The sequence below is a fragment of the Symphodus melops genome, assembly GCF_947650265.1.
Source record: "Symphodus melops genome assembly, chromosome: 3".
NCBI lineage: Eukaryota > Metazoa > Chordata > Actinopteri > Labriformes > Labridae > Symphodus > Symphodus melops.
Window position 1 is genome coordinate 4,880,897 of NC_136693.1, and position 26,368 is coordinate 4,907,264.

The window sequence follows — 26,368 nt, forward strand, 5'->3', positions numbered from 1 at the left end:
TGTGAACACAGACTTTGCTTCCAACGAGGTCTCCAAATGATGAATTCAAATGATTGAATGAATTAGGCTCAAGGAGGATTTATTGAAAATTAAAACTGTAGTTAACGTGTTAAACACTTGAATTGGGGGACATGGGTCATGTTTGCACAGTCAATGTGAGCATCTGATCAAGCACTTGACCCACATCTGGGCAAAATGTTTCTGCTATGTGGGGCTTATTATAATGCTAAAACCACCACTGTATGTCAGCATTACTGTAGGATCTCATTGTTGCATTCTGTAAAATAGCCCCCAGATCCCGCTTGAATCCTTAACACTTCCCCAGCCTCCTAAGACATGAGGCTTTAGTTGGAAAAAACTCATTTTCCTTTGACACACAGTAATAAACGCAATATAAATGTTCTCCTCCCAGCTGAGGACAAGAATATTTCATTTCATTTGTTAATTAAAAAAAATCCATGCACGTATGCTCTGTTATCTATAGGGAGAGAAAAGTAGGGCGATGTTCACAGACTAGGAGTGATTATGTCATGTGCACAGCCTCCCGGTCGACCTTTCACCTACTTTCTCTCAGTGACAGCACCACGGCAGCGCTCGCGAGGAAGAGGAACCGCAGGCAAAATATACCACCAGGTACTGTAAAGAAAACACGTGAATGTTGACTATACTGTTTATTTCATACATAAACTCTAAAGCAAGCCGTTACTGAAACTGGTTGTTTAAATATCGGGACATAATAGTTAGCCTTTCTGTTAGTTTTGAAACCGAAAGTATAATGTAAAGTGAGACAGCCGGTGTTTTGGTTTAACGAGTGACCATATCAATGAGTGACCATCAGCCAAAATGCGTCCGTATTAGTCCAGGGTAAGACATAGGTAAAAAATGGAACAGTGTCCCATCGAAATATTCAGTGTTTAGTTTAAAATACACTCTCCAGTTAAGTCTTAGAACACTTAACAAAAAAAGCACTATAGAAGAAACTACGTATTCAACATCTGCTGTGTACGACAACCACTGTCGCGTTGATGGCTGATGGTCACCAGATAACATGGTCACCGGTGACGACGATACACCGGGGGGTTTGTTTACGTTGACAAGCTAGCTAACAAACAGTTAGCTCCTCATTTAAAGGCTAGCTAAAGGCTAAATATGTGAACGCTTCAGCTGAATGATCTTCAACTGAAAGCATTGTGAACAATGAATTTAACACTGCAAACAACTCTCATTTTCTACTTCACATGTGTAGGGTTAATTTTAGTTTCTACTATACTGGCAAAAATGTGTACTTTTGTAGTAGGTTTCAAATGAACCCTAGATATCTATCTGAGCAGCTATTGCAGAAAAGTTTATTTTATATATCCATATAGAACCATTTATCCATAAGCACTTATAAAAGGCGAACAAAGATGGTTATTCTCCTTCCACTTTTCTTAATTCTCTCACTTTCTTGTCATGTTTATTGCAGAGCTGGTAGCCCCTGCTGATCTGGAGACATAGTCGTGTGAAGAAAAGCGTGCAGAAATGTGGATGAATATATTTTCACGTTTTGCCCGGCCTGCTCTGCAGAGGAGCACATCTGTCACAGCCCGCCACGCGCTGAGGGCTTGTTGTAGGACAGGAAAAACTGCCGGTCCACTATCCTCTGGTCTTACTTCAGTGCAGCTTCGTGGGCATCAGACCCTTGGGTCTGCCTCCCTCCCTCTTACTCGTCACTCAGTGAGGCATGTCCGGGCTCTGAATGAGGAGAGGCTGGTGGAAGTAGAGTGGGAGGATGGAGGTCAAAGTCTGTACCCCTTCACCTGGCTGAGGGACAACTGCCAGTGTCCGCTGTGTACCCTGGAGTCTGCTCAGGCACGGAAACTGTTACTGGCTGATCTGGATGTCCACACAGGAGTTGATGTTGTGGAGGTCACAAATGACAACAAGGTAGGCGTTAATAGTAAACGGTCAGTCAGGATGTTTTCAATAGAGACAAAAGGATGAATCATTTGGATAATCTGCACCAAAATAAACGGGGCATTTCTTCGTTGGCTCAATTCATACTCGGATGCGAAACAAAACAAGAGAGCTCAGACATGAAAACAGCAGGAGTTGTTATTTTTTTTTTTTTATTTGACCAAAATGTATTAAAAAACTCAACAGATATGTATTTAATACAAACTTTACCAAGAAACATTCGCAAAGACTTTCATTTTCTTCAACAACCTCAGAGGCATTTGACTCATAGTCACGAATTATCAGGGTCACATCAGCAGAGCGTTGAAAGTTCCCACCTGTTATTTTATACATGGTGTCCAACTTTTCACAAACATGCTCATCTGCCTATGACGGATTTTTGACCGCACTGCTTCTTCAAGTCAGCCCACGATTCATTTTGTTTGACAGTTAATAGCTAACAAGTTTCTTGCAGGTGTCCCACCTTGCAAAGTGTGACGAGTACACATGACATGTTTACCTATGCTGTGGGAAAAGGTGGCTGTATGTCACTTGCTAATCTGAATAGGCGCAAAACAAACAAGCCAATGACCATTTCTGTTGTTGATTTGTCCTATTTGAAGTTCTTGTGATTTCTGGGGTTTTAAGGCCAATGCAGATTTAAGAGATGGAAAATAACTGGTGTGCTGGAACTGGAATATATTTTGAGCTGAGAATAAAAAAGACTTTTCTTTGTTTAGTATACACTGATTTGACAACACACATGTATTCAGTTAGCTCGATCGTAGTACGCACCAGCATTTGTTGCAGACATGTTGAGCTTATTGGTACCAATGAAGTCAGATCACATTAGAGTTGGCAAATCATGTAATGAAACGATTTCTCTCAACCCAACTATTACGTTCTGCTCTACATGCTGCAGTTCTACATTACGGCAGTCATTTTTAATTGCTAATAGACCTGTGAAAGGCTCTTATCAACACAATAACACTGGCTGATTCACAAAGTGACCACATTACTCTTGGGAGTAGTCCGACTTGTTTATGGATTTGTATCCTGCTGACTGTTTGAGGCCAAGCCTGGTCATAAACTGTGAGGCACAGGGAGGTTAGACAGGTAATTCTGGCAGAAGCACACCTTCAGTGACATTTGAAATCCTTCAAAGGAGCCACCTTTATGAGCTGCGTCCTTCAGATGAGAATGAAATTTAACACCGCTTTCAAGTGACCAGGCTGCCAAGCATCTGCTCCTCAGTTTCTTTTGTTGATAAAAAAAAAAAAGTCACATGCAGTACATTTCCTGTATTGTTTTATTGTTTCCTGTACCAAGATTTTCCAGGTGCCCGATTGGGATAAACATCTGCTTCATATAGCACAACAATGATTTTGTTTTTTGCGCCGAGCTAAAGAAAATATGAAAAATTTAAACCTAGCATTTGGAAAACCCTGAAAACAATCTAAAAAATGTGGCTTGGGGAACCTATCAGCTTTTTGTATCTCCACAGGTGTCGATTGTTTGGCCCGACCAGCACACCAGCATGTTCGATGCCGAGTGGCTGAAAAAACGCTGTTTCTCTCCTGCAGCCAGACAAGCAATGCAAGAAGAACTTTTCCTCAACAGTGAGTCAACATTCAGTATTTTAAAGTCTAAACTTGAAGTCTTTATTTGTAATGATTCGTTTGGGGGATCGCCTCCTGCACATGCTCCACACGCACTTTTCAACCAAATGTAAGTCAATAAAGTACACCGGGCTAAACTGAATTCAGTCTTATTCAACAGTGACCCTGTAATCCTTCATTATGGTGAGAACCTAATTGGTGCCTGAGGCAAGATTTCAGCTGGTTCCTCTCGTGGTGCAACTAATTCCGCTACCAAACGCCAGAAAACAGGCTGAGCGCTCTAAGTTAAACAGATTTTCTACATTTATTTATTAATGTTAATTAAATATTAATCATAATTGTAGCCTTTTTTGAATAGGTAATGTAATTGTGTTTTCCTGACTTATTTTGTTCTATAACTAAATAATAACATGAACATGATATTTGATAAATTAATATTGAGTTATGGATGAACACATTTTCCTTCTTTTTCTTCTTCTTATCTTAGTAACTGCTCTTCCTCACTCGTTAGCGCCCCCTATGAACCGTTGTCTGTACTGCCTCGGCCCCCAGCACTGCTTTTGCTGTCATACGTTGTGTTACGTTCAACTGAAAGGCATTTTCTTTTCTCGCCACATCATTTATATGAACAACAGGCTCACCTCACTAAGAAGTGCAGTCCTGGTGTAAAGGTCAGAGGGGGGTTTAAAGGAGGCCATGAATCACAACCCAGGATGGACAAACACTGCCTTGAATTACAGCCTTTTTAAAGCTCTATTTGTGTGCTTGCTGAGCAGCGACTTAAACCTGCTTCTACATAAACAACAAACAAAGATGACACTTCTCATACTGTAGCCTCTTATCAGTGAGTTATTATAGATTGGAGACACCACTTTGGCGTCAACATACCATTTTTGAATATGTCCTATTCCCCATCCCACTCCCTTCAAAGTGTGTTTAATCCAAAAAAACCCAACTCATTTCATTTAACCCTTTACGCTTTACTTTTTTAACACAGAAATGTATGACAGGAAGTATTTAAACAGGATTCTGAAAAGAGAGAAGAAGAGCAGTGAAGTAGGTGGACTGTGAAAATGAAAGTAGAACACGCTCTGCTTTCGCCTCGATCCGGATAAACTCATTTTAATTCTTCAGAACATCACCAGACATCTTTGTCCTTTCTCTTGATTTTATTTATCAAAGAACTTTGCTCGGTTGAAATGAGTTTCACCTGACAGTGGGTGTAAAATCGTTGTACGCTGTCGTCTTTTTAAGCTACGGAAATCCCTTTTTTTATTGACTCTTTTTATTTAGTTGTCTTTTGTGTTATTTTAATCTTTCTTGTTCAGATTATTTCGATTAGTTCTGTTTTTCTCAGTGTTTAGTATGAATGGATGTGTTGTGCTTGTCCCTGTTTATTATGTAATTCAAGCAGACGTACAGTATGTGCCTGCGTGTCTGTCATGATGAACGTGAGTTACTTTCTCCCTCGATCTCTCCTGTGGAAAAAAAAAGAAGGGATGCCCTTGATTTAAACCCTTCTTTCCACACATTTCCCTCCTCAGAAACATAATGTGGTTGTTGAGGAAGGAAGGTTTTTTTTTTCTTTTTTCTGAAGACTGGAAAGAGAAGTTATTTTACAGTACATTTACAATGGCTCAATTTGCTTAACAGCCTGCCAGACAGCAGAGGAGAAAGTTTAGCTGTGGAACAAGGTAGGGACGTTTCAGTGGAGCGGGGGATGGACTCGTGTATACACACACACACACACACACACACACACACACACACACACACACACACACACACACACACACACACACACGTGGTCCTGAAGGACCCACAGGGCTGAGCGGCTCCTGCTCTAGACTGATTAAGGTTATGTGTGTACGTGTGTGTGTGTGTGTGTGTGTAGCAGAAGTCCTCTACTCATACTGAAGTGTAAATAGATCTCCCTCATGCAGATTACAGACAGACTGATAACCATATGATAGCTGAGATTTTTCCTCTCAGGTTCGAGCCTGGAGCTCCCCTGGAAGACACTGCTGAGGTCATCCACCAAAACACCATGCAAGTGGACATTCACACGCTCACTGGGTTTAATTATGTCCTCCTGAGTGCCATGCAGTCTGAAAATCATTGCGTTGGAATATACTGAAATGTCTGTTCAACATCCTTCGTTTCAAAAATGAATGATGATGAACAGACTTCTCGGGCTCGGAGGATTTTTCTCCCGTTCGCTCTTTTACTTCTCCATGACGTTAACTCACTGGATAATAACAGTCCACAGTTTGGATTTCTGTTTCCTTTTTCATGCAGTGCGACTTGATTTTACAGGCCCAAGAGTGCCTGTTAAAGAGTTCTCAACAGTGAAAGTCAAGCGCACACAGGACACTGTGAGGTCAATATGAAAATTGGAGCTCTGGGGATATTATTCAGCCAGTACTCTGTACCTCCTGCTTTCATGTCTGAAGTCATGTTTTTTTCTTCTGCTTTCACCGTTACTATGGAGTTTGTACAACACAAACCACAGGATGTAGTTCAGCAGCCACTATTCGCGAAGTGAGACATTGGAGAGGTGCTATACGAGGGCCCTTATTACTCTATATAAGACTTTTCACGTCTGTATGACACAGCTCCAGTACAGGGAGCAACCAGGCCGGGCTGCAGTTCTGCTCTGTCACACATTTGACAAAACTTGAACAAAGATTTTATTTCTTACCAACCTTCTCAGACAGCAAATTTAACTTTACAAAAATCAAACTACCTTAACCGCTCACTTGGTTCTTCACGGCGGTGTTTATTTTGAAATATCTAATGAAGTGTATTTATCCACATGTGGTGAGACTGCTTCTCTCGTTTGTTGTCTCTGCACAAGCTGAACAGAGGAGCCGTATGTCTTCTTTGGAAAGGGCGCCGGGCAGTGGGGCTTCTGAAAGGCTGACGTCTGTATAAACGTGAGCCTCTTTCAAGACCCCCTGTCTCAGTTTCTGTCCAAGCCAGATGGAAAACTGATTTGCGAGTGAGGGTCAAGAGCAGATCTGCATGTTCTTACCAAACACAAGCTCGCTGTTGTCAGTATTTCCTTCCTTGGGAATGAACAAATCCCAGAGCCTGTAGGCATGTGTAACCAGGAATTTAAACCCAAACTGACTGAGAGCTTACCTACTGACTTTTCCTTTCTAAATCTGAAGATCACCATTTGAATTTTAGGCCTTTGCAATGAGGCGTTTTTATTGAATTCTACATGAAAATGTGTTTTTTTTAGTGAACCTCCCTTTAGAGGAGAGTCATGATGCTAAGCTACTCTCAAGAACGGCTCAAGCTTTTGCCACTCACAGCCTTATCTCCACTGACTCTTCCTCTCGCAGATAAATCTGTCAGTGAGGTACTCCAACGCCTGCCACATGCTTTTAATATTTGAACCTTGTCATCGTCTCAGACCTCCCATTCTGCACTTGTCATGTTCATTCAGTCTGGGGGTGGTATCATGACTAATTTCCTGTCACTGGTAGTTAAAAGCTGGATTTAAAAACTGGTCAAATTGAATTTCATAAAAGGTAAAAATGTGCCAGACGAGGTAGTTCGCGGCTTATTTCTCACACCTTCATTCATCGCGAGTTCATAAAAGGAGCTTGTCGCCCATCTGAGAGGCCTCTCCATCCTCTCTCTGATTCAGTAAACTGTGTGAATTGCTCGCCCTCAACAGGGCGTAATGCCATGTCATTTGGTAACACATACTCATTTGCTGTGATGACCCAGAATAAGTGCATCCAGTTGTCCTAATGGGAGCAAGTACGAGCGTCTGGCCTCTTTGGACGCACTTGTCTTTGCCCTGCAGGTCGAAAGCTGATGTGATTTTACACATCACATGCTTGAATGGTACTTTGACCGTGAGGAGTTAAGAAACTAAAGTGCTTCAAGGTTTCAGCCTCTGTAAGCGTTTGTTCCTCCAGCTCCTCTATTTGACTCCTTACTTTGCGTTTTAGTTTTAAACACAAAGTGAAGTCTGCAGAAAGTACGGACAGGTCAGTGTCAAGCTGTGAGCTCCATATGTCTGATCAGACTTTTTAATTAGTTTTTACTTCAATCCTTTTTTTTTAATTGGTTTAAATAGTGATGTGTTACCTTTAATTGTGCCTCAGACTTCACTGCTGCTTGACTTCAAAGGTTCACTTTAACATTTGACATTTTCATTACAGTCAGTGGTCCAACGCAAAAACATCAAATTATTCATGAAAAAAAAAACAGAAACATATCTGGAGTTATCACTAAAAATCAATGGGAAAAGCATGATCACTGTCTAAGTGCTACCTTTGGGGAAAGTGAGCCATGGCCCCAACGAAAGCATCCAAAAGTCAAACGTTAGGAGCCCGAACGGAAAGACAACCGTCACTGTAAACAGAGACTGTTCATCACTCCATCAGAACAAATCAATCATTTAAAAACAAACAGGAGACACATTAAAGAATGCTAAGCCCAGTCGATTGGGCCTTTTTCAACGAGAAAGTATAGAGTAGTATAATCCAAAACGTCCATTTCCCTCCGCTCAAACAAAACACATGAACGATTACATGACTCGGTTCACCTGAGGTTACACGTAAAGTTAGTCTGGACTCTGACCGCGTGTATTCTTCATGATCGAGTGATGCTTCAAAAATCAAAGCTTTGAACACGAGACTGTTTGATTGAATGAGCACAGTCTGTTGTTAAATATGATGCAAGTCCTGAAAAGCTGAAGAAACGTCAAAGCCCGTATGCTGAACACATTTATTACAATTTAGTGTCAGAAACTTTCTCAACAGAGAAACGATGATGACACTAAAGGTGCGATGAGATTTCTCTCACTGTAACAGCTGTCGCTGGTAATTCTTCTTTGGCCTGCCAAAGAAATGTCCCGAGTTTCTATTCACAGCCAAAACTGTAAGAAAAAAAGCAGAGTAACCTTTAACTGCAGGGGCCTTCTGTCAAACTATCTCTGGCAATTAAGCATGTTTTTACCTCAGCTGTCTGGACCTCATTAATCTCCGCTGTCTGTAAGTCTCTGTGGAGCTGTCAGGAGTCTGACCGAGGCCATACATGTCCTCCATACATACAGTGTGGAAAATATTCACCAGGAGTGTGACTGTGACACTATTTATGGTACTTGTTAACACATTTAGAACAAAGGTTGAGACAAATGCTACCTAAATAAGGCTTTAAGCAGAAGAATTGTAAGTTCTTTGTGCCTTTATTGGAAAGACGGGACAGTGGACAGAGTTGAGAGGGCGAGAGGGAGTGAGGGAGGAAAGGAGCCACGTTTTGGATTTGAACCTGTGCATGGGCCGCTCAGACTAACTCGTCGACCACCGAGGTTGATTCTGGACTTTAGGCCTTGATTGGATGGGACAGTGGATAGAGCAGGAAACAAAGAGAGACAGAATGGTAATGCAGGACGGGAGCCACAGGTTGGACTTCAACCAGAGTCTGTAGCCTCTGTACATGGGGTACAACCAAACCACGCGGGCATCTGCACCTCAGTTATTGTTTTTTTCCATGAACTTCCCCTGATCCAAGGATCTGCGCTTCAGTCTTTAAGGCTTTCAACATGCAGGACTAAATGTGAAACCACAAGGAGACACATCTGCCTATGCAGGCACGCTTTGTAAACATGACTGTTTGCATATTGTCTTATGGAAACATAACTCTTTGGTCTGATGGTTCTTGCATACATCATGTACAGTCTGTTTTTTATTTCGAAGGAACCGAGGGGACATTAAAAAGTGAAGTTCTTGACTGGAATAATTCTCACTTTTATATCCTTCTTACTAACTTTCAACACTTAAACTTATATTGTTTTTACAATATAAGTTTGTATTCTTATATAATCGTGTTTCTTACTTATAAATACTTAATCTCTGGCGGTCCTTTATCCTGAATGGATGCAGGTGCTGGAGCTGTTTGACCTAATTTACTTTTTCGTGCCTTTGCCAGAAGTTGCTTCAGGGTTTGGGCCAGTTTTTCTTCACTCTGATGTCTCATATCGAAACCTCACAGTATTCATCAATTCCTCTTCCATTACCGTTGGACAGTTGTTGTAAACTTCCTGACCAATCAGCCCGAGGCTCTCCCAAACAAGACTCTTGAGTTTGGACTTTTCGAAATCAGGTCCTCCGACTTGTTGTATAACTCAACCAAGTAGCAGCTGATTTGTTAATTTCCCGTCTGTCTGGTGTTTCCCTCTTTGCCATCTGGTCTGAATTTAGCCTTCTATGTCATCACTCTTCAGCTGACAGAAAGGCTCCTGGAAACATAGCGGCGGAGATCCGTCCATGGAAAATCTTGTATCTCTCCAGAGCTGACCCCCACTTTGTTCAAACATCATTTACAGCCTCGGCAGAACACGTGCGCACAAACACGTGCGTGCATGCTGTGTTATCAGCCTGAAAGGAATCTGAAGAATCCAAACTGTGAACTATGACTTCAGTGTTTTCATTTGTCAGAGTTAATTTGAATCATCATACGCTGTGATTTAATGGACTGCTGAGGGTTTTAGCTGCTCTGGTTTGTCAAACATAACGGCGATCAGCCAAAACGGTCCACATATCCGATGTCTCTGTCGGGAGAACTGGGCCGTCTCTCAGTAAATAAATGTCACTATTTTTCACCTCCACAATTTCTTTTTCACGCTGTGTTTGAAATCTTCACACTTCTACCGTCCTACGTCAGACTGAACGGAAAGCTGGGTGATTAAAAGGATTGGACTTTTCATTTCCCTGGCAACTTAAGACCTCCTGCTCGGCTCTTTAAATATTACTGAAAGCATTGAGTCTTATTTGGCAAAAAGAACATCATTTGACAAACTACTGCACGGCTCGGTGGAGGACTTTTGGGAACCTAAACTTGGTGATGGAGAAGAGTTGGTTCAGTGTGTGTGTGTGTGTGTGTGTGTGTGTGTGTGTGTGTGTGTGTGTGTGTGTGTGTGTGTGTGTGTGTGTGTGTGTGTGTGTGTGTGTGTGTGTGTGTGTGTGTGTGTGTGTGTGTGAGTGAGTGTGAAGGGCCTGCAGCTCTCCAGTAAGAAACACAGCTCACTCTGTCTCGTCCACACTGGGACAGACACTGAGGCTGCTCCGGGTCACTCTCACAGATAAAGGTGTGTTTGTCCCATTAGTGTCGGGTGGAGTTAGTTTCTCGGAGCTCACACACGTTATGAAAACACACACACACACACACACACACACACACACACGTACATGCTAATTGTTACCTGGAATCTAAACGTGAGCTCCTCGCAGGTCTTTTAATGTCCTTTTTCGGCTGTGTTGAAATGTGACGGCTGTCGCGTCTTCTCAAGAACAAAAATCATTCATCGCTGAGCAGTTTGCTCTCGCAGCTGTTTAAAAGATGAGCGTGGGGGAGGAAGCCTGTTTTAAATAAAAGTCAGTCTGCCTTCACTGAGGACATTAATAAACACAGATGACGTTTAAAAAAAGGATTTCTAACTGGATGTGATCAATGAGAGCGCCGGCACCAGCACACTGTGTCATATGGATTACTACAAGCATTATCATTATGCAGAGTGTCAGACGCTGATGCACGGACATGAACAGTCATTTCCCAGCTGAGTGATCATCTTATCTACATTTATAGATCTTTTCAACGAGATAACTGCATTTTGATCAAGGCAAAAAAGTCTAGCTGTGTAAAGATGGATCAAAGAGAGATATCGTATCAGGTAGAGACTGACGTCGCTGAAATATTATTCATCAAAAATATTTGACCAACAGAACAGTGCGTGAGTGTGTTTGTTCATATGGGCCAACAAAAGTTCGACAACACACATCATCGAGTGTTTATTGGTTTCTGTTTTCTTTTTGATCTGATGAATTCACATCTGAATCTCATCGTGGGTCACACTGTCGAGGTTTTTTCTTCTTTCGAGTCTTTAAATGACAAAATGTCACGTTTAGATCAACAGACCGTGTAGTCTGACACATGAAATCCTGATTTTTAAAAAGTAGAATCTAATGGTTAAACGTGCGGCGTTTGTGTTTGGCTCTGTGTTTTTAATGGACTTGTACTTAGAGAAAGAAGAGGGCTTACAAACGCTTCACCCCGTCTTCAACTCAAACTGAAAAAGCTCGTCTCAGATTGACTTTCTTCTCGTTGTCTATTCCTCAGATGTTTCCTTCAATCTGCTCTGCTCTTCTTTAGAGTCTGAGGTTCACACTTAATGTCATGAAGACCTGTGTCGGGATATTTCATTAGTACTGCATGAAAGCCGAGCTGTACCACTCATTCCCAGACAAAGTTTGATCGAGCACAAACAGACGTGAGTGCTCCAGTCTCCATATTTCAGGCCTTTGAAAGAAGTTTCCTTTTTCTTCTTCCATTCTGAGGAAGAAAAAAAAAAACTTCAAATAGTTGAGATCAAAGTAAGAATCTTTATTCTGTTTTCTTCTTTGATCAGCTCATCGTATTACATTTTCTAAATTCGTTCTCAAAGCAGCATAGTTTATAAAATCCTCCTTCTCATGAATTTTCTTGATACTTGGCACTTACACGCCTTTCAAGTCAGTGAACACTGGAAATGACTTTAAAGCTTTTATTTTGACGGTCAAATATTTCCAGTGTGCTGCTCTAAGTTCATCATGGAGTCTGAACTCACATTGTTAAACCACTACTGGCTCTGTTTACTCATCCCTTCGCTCAGGAAGCAGAAAGATATCCAGATTGACTCTCAGCAGACAGAAAACAATCTTATTCAGAGTTACTGAAGTCATTCTTTAAAATGTGCTTTAATGAACCGAACAGTTTGACTCTGATACATGAAGACCATTTATTTAGAAACAAGTAAATAAGAGAGGTTTTCTTGTTGATGCTCGTCTGGCTGTGAGCCCTCTGCTGTGCGTTCCTCAGCCTGCCCACTGAAGTGAGCTGATCCCAGCTCGCTGATAAACCTGAACCAAGCCAAAACAAAAAGCTCTGAAGATAAGTGCGGAGATTCAGACAGCTTTGAAGGTGCTTCCAGCTGCAGAGCAGAGCCATGCAGTCCTGTGAGCTTAGACAGAGCACAGAGAGGGGAGAGCTGGCTGACAGCCCACAGGAGCCCCAGCTTCAGGTTTCCTCATCTGGAAAAGACACTGTAGCAGAGCACGAGCAGGGAGAAACAGGAGACGGGATTATACACACAGACTATCTTGTCAGAATGTCAGCGGCGTCCCTCCGAGCTCAGCGCAGCACATTCCTCGCCGTGAAGAAACCGCAGGGATCTTACAGACCTGAGAAAATAAACGCAAGTCCGAAGCCTGAATGTTTCTTTTTCTTTTTTTCAACCGGCCACTCAGGGGCAGCGAACACAGGAAGTGAAACGTAACGCTAACATTTCATCACCATGAGTTCACGATCTAAGACAAGAGTTGCTTCTTTACACATTGATCAGTTGCAGAGCCGAATGATCATTCACTCCCTGCCAGCCTTTAAGTCCCACACAGACTTCAGCTTCTCGTGAGCCGCAGCATCGTCTCTTCCGGCTCGTCGTTTACTTTCTCTTTCAGCTGTTGGCCTTTGAGCAGGTGGTGTACAGTCTCTGTGAACACAGCGGTGAGAAGGTTCAGAACAGATTTAATTTCTCACTTTACATATTATTGTTTTTTTGATATCAGATATAGATGAAGAAATAGCCAAAAATCGAACGCATCAGAAATCAAAGTTTTCACCGTCAGAGAGGCCTTGACGTGGCGTTCACTGAGTCGTGTAACATCCATCAGTAAGCACTCAGTGACATTTAAGCAGCATACAGTACAAAGACGTACACAGAGCTAAGTAACATGTAAGAGAAAGACGGCGTCATTTTAGAGAAGCCGAGGAAAACACGTTACAAAACAGAAACGATCAGAATTTCAGATCATAAATGAATCCAGTGAATAACTCTTGTAACTTGTATAGATCTTATGTTTTAATTTGAAAATTGAACAGGAACTGTCACCATGACAGATTAGTGGAGTAGAGGTGACTCTACTTTGACTTTCCATGTAAGCATCTAACCCTCTTTCACTCTTGTTTTTTTTAAATGTAGATTCCCAGAGGGAGAAATTCAAGAACAACGCTGCACATGTATCGGACATTTAATGTCCTATTAATGAACCTGTTATATTAACCATCCACTCACAGTGCAGCATTATCTTTAAGATGAGAACAGCTGTGAAGCTTTGTTTGAGCTGCACTGAATGTGTACAGGATCTCAACACTTTGGATCAAGGACCTTCCTCATTATTATTTAAATCTCACATTTAAAAAAAAGAAAAGAAGAAGGGCTGATTAAAACGCAGGTATTCATGCAAACACTTTTTGTTGGAGCTGGATCGACTGCAGCGAGCGTGATAAAGAGTTCACCATCAGATCTGCAGCCAGGACTTCACAGCTGATGTATCTTCACACTGTGAGCGGCGCTGTCACGGGTGACACCCTGAACCACGGGGCCAGAACACCGGCAGACCTTTACAAGACACGCAGGTCCAGTTTCACGAGAGTAATTGTAACATTCAGGCTTTGACCTTTAGCCCAGTTTCTCATTCTCCACCTTTGTTTCTCTCCGCCCTCTTGACAAGTTTTAGCAAGCGGGGGTTCCTGACTCTTTGAACTGTTGGGCCAGAAGCTGATTGTTTGTGACAAGAGCCTGGAGGGAGGTCCAGGAGTCGGGATGATCACTGTGTTCCTGACTGACGTTGCATCCCTTCACTGCTGTTAGCAAAACCAGGCACGCAAATTCCTCGACACTACTTAAAGCCTGCGTGTCTTTTAGAGCAAACACACTCTTTGTCTTTTAATCTTTTGGACATTTTTGAGAACCATAAATGAGGCACGAAGTTTAGAAAGTTGTCCACGCTCTGCAGACTCTGTTTGGGATGCAGAATATTTGGAGCGTTTTTATGTTTTTTTGGGGGGGGATGGAACGACACAGGAGGAGGAGGAGGAGGAGGAGGATTGCGAAACAGACAGGTACACTATCTTCTTTACTAAACCCTCCTCCTCCTCTTTCTGCAAATCTACTTAGCAGCTGTCCTAGAGGAAGTCAGTGGAGAGAGGCTGTGTGGAAAAAGGAGTCGGGCCAGCTGGGTGGAGAGCAGTGGGAGGATTTTTTTCCACCCGTGTCTATCTGAGAGAGAGAGAGAGGGGCTGATTGTTCTCAGCCAGATATTCATCCTGAAGTTTGCAGACCTTCGAACGCACGGCAGGCTGCAAAGTATTCAGAAGACATAGAAGGGACCAACAAAGTGGAGAATGAACGTTGTCTTTCCTGAAGAAAATAAACATTCACGTTTCATCATTTGAATGTTGTGCACGTCGGCTCGGTGTCCTGGACCTGTAGCACACCACTTCATGTCATGTGTGGAAAACACTTGGCCTTAAGGTAGCAGCAATGTGTGATGATGGAAAGTATAACGAGCTGTCCGTGCTCTGTAGCTCGCCCTCTGGTTCTGGTTCATCGTATCAGTTGAACCAAACAATAGGATAATGTCAACACAGCTGCCTTCAGTGAAAACATCTGTATCTTTTTCTTCTGTTGATTTGGAGTGGACTTTCGAGGGTGTCTGGACGATCATACACGCTCCAACCCTGCTAATAATCATATAAATCAATCACTCATCCAGATGTATTCATGTCCAGACTCTTACACAAGAAAAGGTCTTTGCGTGTTTCAGCCTGCTGAATGAAGTCACGGAAGGGTAGATGGATGCGTCCATTTATTGTAAACTAACAGACCTAGTCGTGGATTTCTTAATGCTCGAGGTGAATTCCTCAGGATGTTGGTTTTCTTTCAATCTTAAATAGTGGATTCTTAGTGTGCTTCATGAAAAGTAGCCGATGGTCACTCATCAAGCACTAGTACCATCATATATATATATATATATATGATGGTACTTTAAAGGTGTCGTTGTTTGTCTCTAACAGGCTTCGGATAAAAGCGTCAGCTTTGAATTAGAGGAGTGTAAACCCAGCAGGTGTTGTCTGATGGCCGTGTAGGTCCAACAGGTTCAGCTGTAGAGGACTTTACTGTCTGACCTCACATGAGAAGCGTGAGGAGTAAGGATTGAGTCACAAACAGCAGACGTTTGCTTCGAGGGATAAATAAAAGCTCCTTGGTGGTCACATGACCCTCCATAGGTTCTCTCTCCTCCCAGACTGAAGCTGAAGTGTGGACGACGTCACTGCGCTATAAAACGAAACCAGAACGCTTCACATACAAAGTGGCTTCTGGCAACACTTCCTCCTTCTTCTTGATGTGACAGATTAAAAGACAGTCACCCGGGTGACAGTCACGGTGTGTTTGATGACTCCTGTTTTGGTGCATGGGACTAAACTTCTGCCACTGGAGTTCCATTTCAAGGCCGGGAAATGTGAAGAAAACAACGAATGTAATATCTGATAAAGTTCCTGTGAAACAGACCAGTGGAGCTCTTTGTGTTTGTTTGTTTACGGAGCATCTACGGGACAAGCCAAAGACTCACTGACGGATGGAAAAGCTTCATGTCGGTGCATTCCAGATGCAGCTTATTTCCAGTCAGACAAACACAAAAAAATCTCAATCTCTGCTTCGACTAAAATGACGTGACTTTCATGCGCTCTCTTTTTCAGAACGTTATTACTGGGACTCCAAGCTGCGCATCCCCACGGCAGACTACCAGGAAGTCCTGCATGACGATCAGGCGGCGCTGGACTGGCTTTCGGCCCTGCGTCGCGTTGGCATCGTCTACCTGAAGGGGGCTCCGGCTGAGCAGGGCCAAGTCGCTCGATTGGCCGAGAGGATCGGCTACCTCAGGCTGACGTTCTACGGGTAAGACGCGACGATCATCCTCAGCCAAGACACTGTTTAAAGTTTGGACTCCTCAGAACATCCTGATTATATTCCAATGATGATATTTTAGCTGGAGAAGAGCCTGAAGAGTGTTATTAGTAAGAATTCAATACAAAAAAAACTCTTTATTCATTCCCCTCCTGCTCGACACTGTGAGGAAATACCTTCTCAGTTTCACATTTAATGAAATAAATGTTGAGGATTATTCATCCACTGGTCAATTAAGTCCAGCTTTGATTCCTTTCTGTTCCGTGGAGACCTCGGCGGGGTCTTTGGGCCTTTCATCGCACCAGAGTCCTCTCTGTGACTTAGTGCAGAGCCGATTACTTGAGGACAGAGACGAGGAAAACAACTTTAAAGCATTCCAGCTTTTTAAGCCAGAGGAATTACCTGGTGCACTCAGTCAGAACAGAGGTCTGGAGCCTAAAGCGTTGCCTCTGCCAGCAGATGAGCTCATACTGTTGGAAGCAGAGAGACTGCAGACTCTGAGCTGAAGGCCTGCCATCACAGGAACCAGACCCGCTTTTTACGAGTCGGGCATCCAAACGAGGCACACAAACAGAACATGGAAGATAACTTTACCTCATTAGCGCTCGACTCCTGCTGCATCTCAATGAAGTGTCGGCTTCAGAGGCTTCTGTGAAGCTGCCCACTTTCCCCCCTCAGGGAACCCTGCAAAGTTCATCTCATCTCTTTCTCTCTTTCTCCTCACAGCCTAATTGTCGCTGCTTATCTTCTGAAGCCAACGTTAAATAATTAACGAGGAGTTTATTAATGAATGTTATCTTTGTCCTCAGGCACACATGGCAGGTCCAGGACAAATACATGGCAAACAACGTAGCCTACACTTCTGGAAAGCTCAGTCTCCACACAGACTACCCGGCGCTGCACTTTGCACCTGGAGTGAGTGAATCGGATTAGTATGGTTTATTAAGAGCATTAAACAGAGATACTATCACCTATTAGTTTATGTGCTGATTTTACAAGGCCTGTGTCCTTAAAGCTTATAAAATAAGCATGTGTTCGCCGTGTGTTTGTGTGTGTGTGTGTGTGTGTGTGTGTGCGTGTGTTCGACTGCCTTAGGTGCAGTTTCTTCACTGCATCACTCAGGCGGTGGAGGGGGGCGAGAGCGAGGTTGTGGACGGCTTCCACATGGCCGAGCAGCTGCAGAGAGAAGACCCAGAGGCCTTCAGGACGCTCACCTCGCTCCTCGTGGACTTCACCGACACGGGGACGGACTACTGCGACTTCATGCTGCAGTCCAAGAAATGCATCATCGAGTGAGTGGGGACGGGTCACCTGTTGATTTTTGTTTTTCACACATTTGCCGTCTCTCTGCAGGAAGCAAAGTCACAGACGAGACAATGACTTTGACTTCAGTAAAAAGATGCTCAGAGAGAATCCCCCAGTGTGAGACTGCATGAGTGAATCTGTGAGATACGAAATGAGACACTGCCATCTGCTGTTCACATGTATTATGACCACAAGTACTCAGTAAGGGCTCGGATGGATCAGGATCTTTTTTTTTCACCACCTGGTTTATCTCAAACATAAAAAAACAGCTTTTAAGTCCAGTTGAAAGTTTATTTAATCAATGTGACCGATCGCTGTCAGGTGGACGTCGTGGACTCAATGATTCCGTTTACTGTTTAGTCGAGTAACTGAGAAATAAAACCTCATAGTGGGACAGAAAAAACCAGAGGGTCGAGAGAAATGATTTAATGATCAACAGAGATAATCAGCACCAACTGTTACTATCAATAAATCTTCTTTTCTGTTCATTTTAAAATTCACTCCTGAGCTTCTTGAGTCCCACGTCGGTTGTTCTCGTTTGGGACGTAAGAAAGATGAAACATTTAAAGACATCATCACCTCTATGTGAGTGTATTTGACACAGCAAATTAAGCTTATGTGAGATGGTCTGTAATAAAAAGATAGTTGTTAGTTGCAGCTTTAGACTGATTTTGTATGTTCGCTCGATGTTGACTTACATTTTCAAATCGTAAAAAATTGTCGCACATTTTCTGAATCGATGAAATAATTTCCCTTTTTCCATGTGGGCAGCCTCGACTCTGTGGGCCGAGTCGTGAGGATCAACTACAACAACGCCACCAGGAACTCAGTGCTGGACCTGCCCCTACATCAGGTTCAGCCTTTCTACAGAGCTCTGAAGGCCTACGTGAACATCATGAACCGACCGGAGAACGTGGTCACATACAGCATGCAGCCAGGTCAGCCAGCGCCTCTTCAAACTCAACCCGGAACAATTCCAAAAATGTCCCATGTAGCCCCTCTTTGAATAGTCACCGCTCGGAGTAGTGTGTGCTGCAGGGACAGTCAGAGAGTCCTGATATTCAATGAGACATTCAGGATGTCAGAGGGGAAAAGGAGTGAGTCATTAGTAAGGAGACAACATCGTGCTGGCTTCAAACCTCCATGTTGGAAATCCTCCATCGTCCTGAAGCGTCCTTGAGGTTGCACAAAGGATTCTGTGTGATTCAAACAAACCTGTGTGTGTGTGTGTGTGGGGCTGAGGCTGAAACAGGCCTGCGGTCACAGAAAACGGCGGCAGCTAAAGTTTAACGCTGTAACCACACAGTGCAGGACTGTCACACTGCCAGCATCCTCACGTGGTGCTGGCAGATTTTCTCTTTTCAACACTTCGAAACTACAAAATAAAAGACATTTATTCAGCTATGTTTAATCAGCTCTGACATTAAAGATGACCTTTAGTCTGTCTGACCAACACACAGTTACAAATCAAACACCAAGAAGTACAACATCTGATCACTTGCTTTCTTACGTTGGGTTCAGTTTCACTTTTTAAAACTCCTGCTCACAAATAACAGCACTGTGTCTCAGTTTGAGCTGATCATGGAAAATACAAATCAAAGTGTAGGGAGGTTAACTTCTCCCCCAATACGTCAGTTATCAAAAATGATCAAATGAGGAACAGATGGTCAATGAACTGAAAGGGAACTGCACACGTATGTGCATTACCACACACTGCTGGTGTCACACAATGAAACTCAAATAATGAGTTGTTTAAATGCTGAGTTGACTGGCTCAGGAATAAGTGAGCAAACATTTTAGCGCCATGGGTTTCTAACTCTGAAAGTCAATGGGGATTTTAGACGCCTGAAATAAGGTCTGTGCTTAACACAAGCTTAAGAGATGTTGACGTTTTGTTAGACGAGATAAACCACGTTAGCTTAAACCTCCACTTGTGAATTTTAAAGTTCGTACGCAAACTTAAAACAGCGGTTGCTAACAGGTAGCTAACTGAGACTACAGTGGTTGTCATGGAGACATTAAACGTCATCACGCAGTGAGCTCTCGCACTAATCGACCTTACAGCTTCAGGTCGTGTTTTTTAGTGCTCTTGTAAATATTAGGTTAATAAACAATTTGTGGAGCTACGGTTTAGCTAGCTTGTCAAATCCGCTGATTAGATTGATGAAGCGTAACAGTCGTGACGTCAAAAGTCGTTAGCTTGTAGCATAACGTTAGCTTTTTACTTCTCTCAGCTGCATTAACTCTTCAAACTTCATATAAATGATGTTCATCTGTAAAGATTATCCATCTGAACAAAACAGATATGCATCAGAAACGTGTTTGATACAGAGATTATTTTCTGCAATGATCCAAAATCCAATGCAAAAATACCTTAGGAGAATTCTTCTTCGAACCATCGACTGTTAAAAAAGTTTGAACCCATGGCCGAGGTCAGGCTTCAGACGCGTTTCTGATCATTCTGTGTATTTGTGTTTCAGGAGACTTGGTGACCTTTGATAACTGGCGTCTGCTGCACGGGCGGAGGAGCTACATCAGCAGGCCGGACAGGTTGAGACACCTGGAGGGAGCCTACCTGGACTGGGACGAAGTCATGTCCCGCCTCCGGATACTCCGCAGCTCGGTCAACGATAGCGTCTGAAACGTCCTGACAAAAGTACGAGTTCAGCTGAACGCTGAGGAGACGGAGGGGCAAAGTGCAAAAGATGGTGAACTCTCTGACATCAGGTGAAGAGCTTCTCTATCTGTGAGGCCTCAAATCAACAGTGAGGATGCTTTCTTTAGACCCGGGTGAAATCTGCTACTTTTCAGGCTTATTACAGTGCAACGCTTCAATGCAACATATGACAGGTAAATTTCATGTTTATAAGCTGATACTTCAGAGGTTTTATATAGGCTTTTTTAAATGACGATATAATGAATCTCACACGTCAATTTTAATCTTGTTTATCATTTCCTGTTCTCTGGTTAAATGTTAACAAGCACGACATGTTGCGGCTGTTTCTGAAATCACGTTTTTACAATTGGTTAAGTTGTTTTATAATGAATTGTACAAGTTTGAAATTTGTATTTATTGCTCACTGCAGTGATTATGGAAACATTGGACTTTCATTGTTTAAGAAAGCAGAAAAGGAGAAAGTGATTTCAGACGCCACCCAAATCTAAAACATTTCTCTCCTCACCTCCTCCTCCTGCTGCAGTGTCTTGCTATCTCTTCTTTGTTTCTGTGATTACAAAGAGTGTGACGTCGCCTTAAGATACAGCACAGACGCTGGACCATTCGAGGTCTGACGACGTGCAGTTATAAAGTTTTGCACTTTCAAACTTTTCAGTTTTGCTAAAAGAAAGAAAAATGAACGCAATGATTGGAACTTCTGCTCGAAAAAACAAACTGAGACCTTTCTTACCTGAATGCTTTATTATTGAGGACAGTAAAGCTACACATTTGACACTTCTGCTTGCCTCATTAGATGGGGATGGATACATTTCATTTGTAATGCATAAAGAAATGACTCGGAATAACTCCTTCTTTGTAAATTAAGGACAAGGATTTTTAAGGGAAACAGAAACGGTTTAAGTCTCATTTATTTTTCATGCTTTACATTTCTGTCTGTTGAGAAGTTTCAGAGTGAGTATCTTACATGATGCATCTCTGAACTGACTTCCTGGTTAGCAGGGTTTGGTGATCATGTGTGTTTTCTTTTCAAAGTCGTGTTTGTGATGTTACATTCATGATGTCATTAAAAAGCACACTATGTGCTGACGTTTCATGTTGCCAAGTTTGTCATGCTGTTTTTCTCTAGAAGCCACATCGACGAGTTCTTCTCATTCTTCGGTGTTACTGAGGGGGGGGAAAAAATCATTTTCAGACGTTTGACGTTTTCAACGCTCACCAAAGTGCCAGTTATCACCTTGATTAATCCATATGACCTTCAGCCCCTCTGTGTAGAATGAAGATAAGCCAACATTTGTAGAAGGAACACTTACAGCTAGACGCTCGTGGAGACGCTGCTCCTTTGAGATAAAAAAAAGACAGTATGGACTTTGTACAGTCATTACTATCAGGTGAAGTGTGATCAGCTGTTCACTGATATGCTCACCAGTGAATGGTGTGGTGGGTGCTTCGTCCTCTATGGAAGCCTTTGTTTGGAGAGTCTTCCTTTGCTCAGTCTTAACTCTTTTTGGAGGCTTGCACTGCTGGTCAACAGGAACTCCGATATAAAAAAAACGCTTTTTGTAAACTGTGCTTCACTGTATGTACACACAGCTGGCTCAAATAAAGCTCTGTAGCTCCAACTTTGTCTTCGACTTGTTTACATGTTTGATTTCAGGCCACACAAATGACAACATACTGCACTTCATTTGCGACAACTTTATTATATTGCCAAAGCTGTACATGTTCTATAAATACTTTTTTAAACACTGGAATAATTACACCTGACATCTCATTTCTTGTTTTCCCTCTCATTACAGCAGCTGGCTTAAACGATGACAGGGATGAGCTGTAATAGTCCAGTAAACAAAACAAAACAATCATAAGCAGAAAGAGCCGTGTCCCATTCACAAACCAACTTCAGAGACGCTTCAGATCCATTCCGTCTTCTCATTTAGTGATGGAACAGGATCCTCCGAATATCCCAACCATCACTTCTCTTTGCACAGTTAAATCACTAAAAAATAAACTTGAGTCTAAAGAACATCTTCTGGTGAAAGAACTGTACCGATATATTGCTGATCTGGAGAAACACGCACACAAACACACTCACGTGGAAGTCAAATGAGCCAGCGATAGGACCAGATTGAACCGTTCTTTACGATCACAGAACAGAAACAACAGTAAGAGTGGAGGATCAGATGACCTCGGCTGTAAGCCTTCAACACGTCAGAAGATCAGACTCAGGGAGGAAAACTGCTGCTGTGGCTTTGAGGGCTTCCTCCGTTTGTTACTGTCTGTGATGTGACAATATCAACACAGACTGTGACCAAAAAACAGATCTTTCAGGTGCTCAGGGACAAACTAAAAAAAACGTTCCCTGTTGTGCGATAAAGCTGATTTAATAACTTACTGATTACTGTTGATGAATCAAACTGACTAAAACCACAAATCTTCACTTTCTGACATGTTCAGTTTGGTGCTTTTCTACCCTGATCACATTTTTTGCGCTGATTCTGTCAACCTTTCTACAAAGTGCTTTCTGTTAATATTCAATCTTTTAACTCTTCCATGATTGGACGCTTTAGTACAGCAGGTAACACGAGCCTGGTGTTAGACCCCGTCAAAAGATTGTTGTGTTTTTATGATGTTATTCATTCTGTGATAAAAAAAGCTTCTGAGACGAGAGACAGGCACAGCAGAGGGCGAGTCCCTATTTCTGGCAGTAAATATCATCCTGCCAGTTTGAATGTTAAAGGCATCGTAAGTTATCTCACAGAAGTGGCGTTACTATGTTTAAAACGATCACAGTTAGTTTTAATCTCACTGAATGAACCATTGTGTTCTTTTTTCTTGGTGAGCAGTAGTTACAGGTGCTCTCCGTTATATCTGTTTTGTTGATGCTTATTTTGGTCTGGCCATTTAATGATCCCTCACCGATGGGTATTTTCAAACATCAGGTGCTGGAGAAGCAGACGCCATTTACATGAAGTCGCTTGAATTGATAAAGATAAAAAAAGATCAGGTCCAGGTGTGACTTCATGAGGACGAATTAAATAAGATCAAAATCGACTTCAAAAAGTTTGAAATCATGGACCAAAACAAAAACGCCCCCTTGTGGCCGAACCTTGATGTTACACCAGTTTATCTTTGTTTTCCACTTTTAAATTCAGCATTACATCACTCACATAAACCACAGATGTGCCACAGCACACATGGCTTTTGATGGCAGCATTCAAGCACTCCAGCATGTCCACCGCCCGCTGTTTGCTGTGACATCACAGATGACGTCTGAGACAAACACAGCAGCAGTTTTTCTTCCACGCGTGATCCTGATTTCAAAAAGACAAACCTGAAACAGTCCAGTCACAATGACGTCGTCATATTCACGTCAATAAACACGTACGATAGAAAACAAGAGGTCCTTACATTCTTCACCCTGTGGATGCCGGTTCACTTCAAGAAACCTGGCTCTGGCAAAGGCTAACTACTTATTAAGTATTGCACATCAAGCAAATCAACAATTTGTAACATTATTTTTTCCAGAGAAATGTACAGTCATTATATGTATATATTAAATAAATACTATATATAGAAATATATATATATAATATTTATTTGTTATCCTCATAGTAACATGCAATCGATAACAGCAGACCACAGACGAGAAAGTTTACAGCAGAACTGGAACACTCACATTATTTTGGGGTTTAAACACTTTTTGAGGAAGCGTTCACATGCGGTGCTCTGGTGCAGTTTACAGTAGCTTTTTTCATGATGGGATGTCCTGCACTACGAGAGGGTCTCTGGGTGTTTCACCGGTTTCAACTGGGACAGACTGGAACTTTACAGTAAGCACGTCTCACAGAACAACTCACACAGTCGGATGGAGACGAATATGAGGGGGGGGGGGGGGGGTTCGACTCTGTAGTGACATTTCAAGGCTGTGCACGGGACCTGCATGCACTTTGTGCCTTGAGGGAAACCCCTAACATCTCCTATCGGTAAAAACATTTTGTGTCTTGGCAGCGGGAACAAAAGAACAGGAAGCTTCAGCGAGATGTTCTGATCATGGGGACGACAGCGATGAGGAAGTATTTACACGACATCACAGACCGAACACGTTACACAACAGGGACTTAAAAGGACTTCAGGCTTGTATGTACAGGAGGAGGGAGGGGGATCGTGTGCTTAGACTAAAGTTAGGGATTGTCAGAAGTCTGTGGATTCAAAGCTGAGAAGCTGTTTCAAGTAGAGAGGCACACCGAAGGAGGGGGAGCAGACGCAGGATGTGGACTAGCTAGGAAGGGGTCTTGGTGACAGTATCTTGTGTTTTCCTTCGGCCTCCTTCCCCTTCACTGCCGCCACGTAGGAGAAAAGGCAGAGGACGGAGTAACAGATCTGATGTGCCTGCAGGAGGAACAAAGGTGCAGGTGAGAGGTAACATTTGTGTTGAGTCAGAGATAACACAAGAATCCCTGAAAGATAAACGAGAGGCTCCAATCATTGTGAAGACTTTAAGTAAACAACTGTCAACAGTACTGTAGTAGTTCAAATTCAGACTGCACCTTTTGTTTTCTCTAAACTTGGCATTCCCAAACTTTTTATATTGTAAGTTTTAATTTTAATTTTCTTCCCAGCTGGATGTTTACAGTTCAAACTATCTGGTGGAAATGTCTTTAAGTCTGTGAGGATCCAAGCTTCACTAAATCACTAAAAAAAATCTCTCTCTCTTTAGATGACCAGAGCAGTGAGTGAAATGAAGGTCACTCAGACTACTGCGGCTGAAGGGTCAGACTCTGAAAAGCGGATGCGTCCTTTAATGACACCTTTAAACACACTGTGGAGTGTGAGCAACACGCTTGTGTCTCCCACAGGAGGGACGACTGAACTATGAGAAACACTGATCAGACACCGTGCGACTAAATCTTTACATGCACTGCTTATAAGAACTGAGTCAGCCGTCGTGAGGACTCACCATGGGTGTCTTGTACTTGTGGATCACCACTTCTTTAGTTTCAGGAACTATGCCGGTGCAAGAGACAAAACAAAGAATTCAAAGGAAGCAGGAACCCTCAGAGTTTGAGAGCTTTGGGGGAGGTTACAGGGAACGACTTTCAACAGGGTGTAAGATGGGATGTGGGCCAAGAAGAATCCACGAGTACAGTCAAGAGAGCTCTTTAAACAGGAGGGGAGGGGGGGGGGGGGGGGGGGGCGGCATCAGGGCAGGACTGAACTTTGGGCTGTTCAATTGTTTAGTAAAAAAACAAAAAAAATTAAATAAAAAATGTTCCACGTGAAGAACAAAAGAAGATCAGGTTTAATTTACAATCCATGAAAAGGACCAGTGTGGGAATTTATTGGGAATTGGGAAGGAAAATAATTGAATCTGAGCTAGTGACTGCTGAGACGTTCATGACCCACAAAATGAACACATTTAAACAGACATGCCTTCTATCAAGAGACAGCAGAGGTTGTAAAGTTCCAAATGTGAAAAAGTAAAGGCACAAGAAGAGCAAAGGACAAGCTCCCCTCCCCTCCCCTCCCCGACCCAGATACCCTGTTCCCCTCCAATGAACCAAGAGGTCAAAACACATCACAGAGAAGCAGCTACAAGAGGCCAAAATGACCCAGGAGCCCGTCACTGTCCACAGGACTGACTGACTTTTCATTAGTAACTGTGAACCCGTAGCAGAGATGAGGAGGCTCAGATCTGGACAGATGAAGAGGAGGAGGAGGGGGGGGGAATAAAAACCAGTCCCACCAGAGATCTCCACATGCTGAGATTTAGAGGCAGACTATCAGGAAGAGGACAGCATGAGAGATGAGGACTGGAGGGGTGTGATCTCCAAAATGGAAAGCAAGTGATGAAGGAAGCGGAGGGAAAACTCATGGCACGAGAAAAGAAACCAAACGAAAGCAATGAAAAGGTTGGAGAGTGAAAATAGTTTGTGCATTGAATAAGAAAGGAGAAAGGTGACAACACTTTACCTGCTGGAGAATGAAGGTTTTCATAGTGGCAAAGATGAGGGCAACATTACAAAAGCAGCA

At 42.7% G+C, this 26,368-nt stretch overlaps 2 protein-coding genes across 17 annotated transcripts in view; one reads left to right on the forward strand and one right to left on the reverse strand.

The window, feature by feature from the left end:
* Positions 1-528: 528 nt before the first annotated feature.
* On the forward strand, positions 529-21,960 carry bbox1 (butyrobetaine (gamma), 2-oxoglutarate dioxygenase (gamma-butyrobetaine hydroxylase) 1). The gene is made up of 8 exons (XM_079339741.1): positions 529-633; positions 1,466-1,926; positions 3,440-3,554; positions 16,152-16,350; positions 17,169-17,274; positions 17,455-17,651; positions 18,436-18,602; positions 20,145-21,960. Exons 2-8 carry the CDS (start codon positions 1,522-1,524, stop codon positions 20,303-20,305), a joined length of 1,350 nt encoding a protein of 449 aa, XP_079195867.1. The 5' UTR covers positions 529-633; positions 1,466-1,521; the 3' UTR covers positions 20,306-21,960.
* Positions 21,961-23,179: 1,219 nt separating this feature from the next.
* The window catches only part of madd (MAP-kinase activating death domain), a 46,334-nt gene continuing 43,145 nt past the window's right edge, over positions 23,180-26,368 (reverse strand). For all 16 annotated transcript variants that reach the window (XM_079339735.1, XM_079339730.1, XM_079339728.1 and 13 more), the window contains 2 exons: positions 25,296-25,342; positions 23,180-24,727 (listed from right to left, as the gene is read on the reverse strand). In XM_079339735.1, coding sequence (XP_079195861.1) covers positions 24,614-24,727; positions 25,296-25,342 — 161 coding nt within the window. In that variant the 3' untranslated portion in view covers positions 23,180-24,613. The remainder of the gene's footprint in view (positions 24,728-25,295; positions 25,343-26,368) is intronic.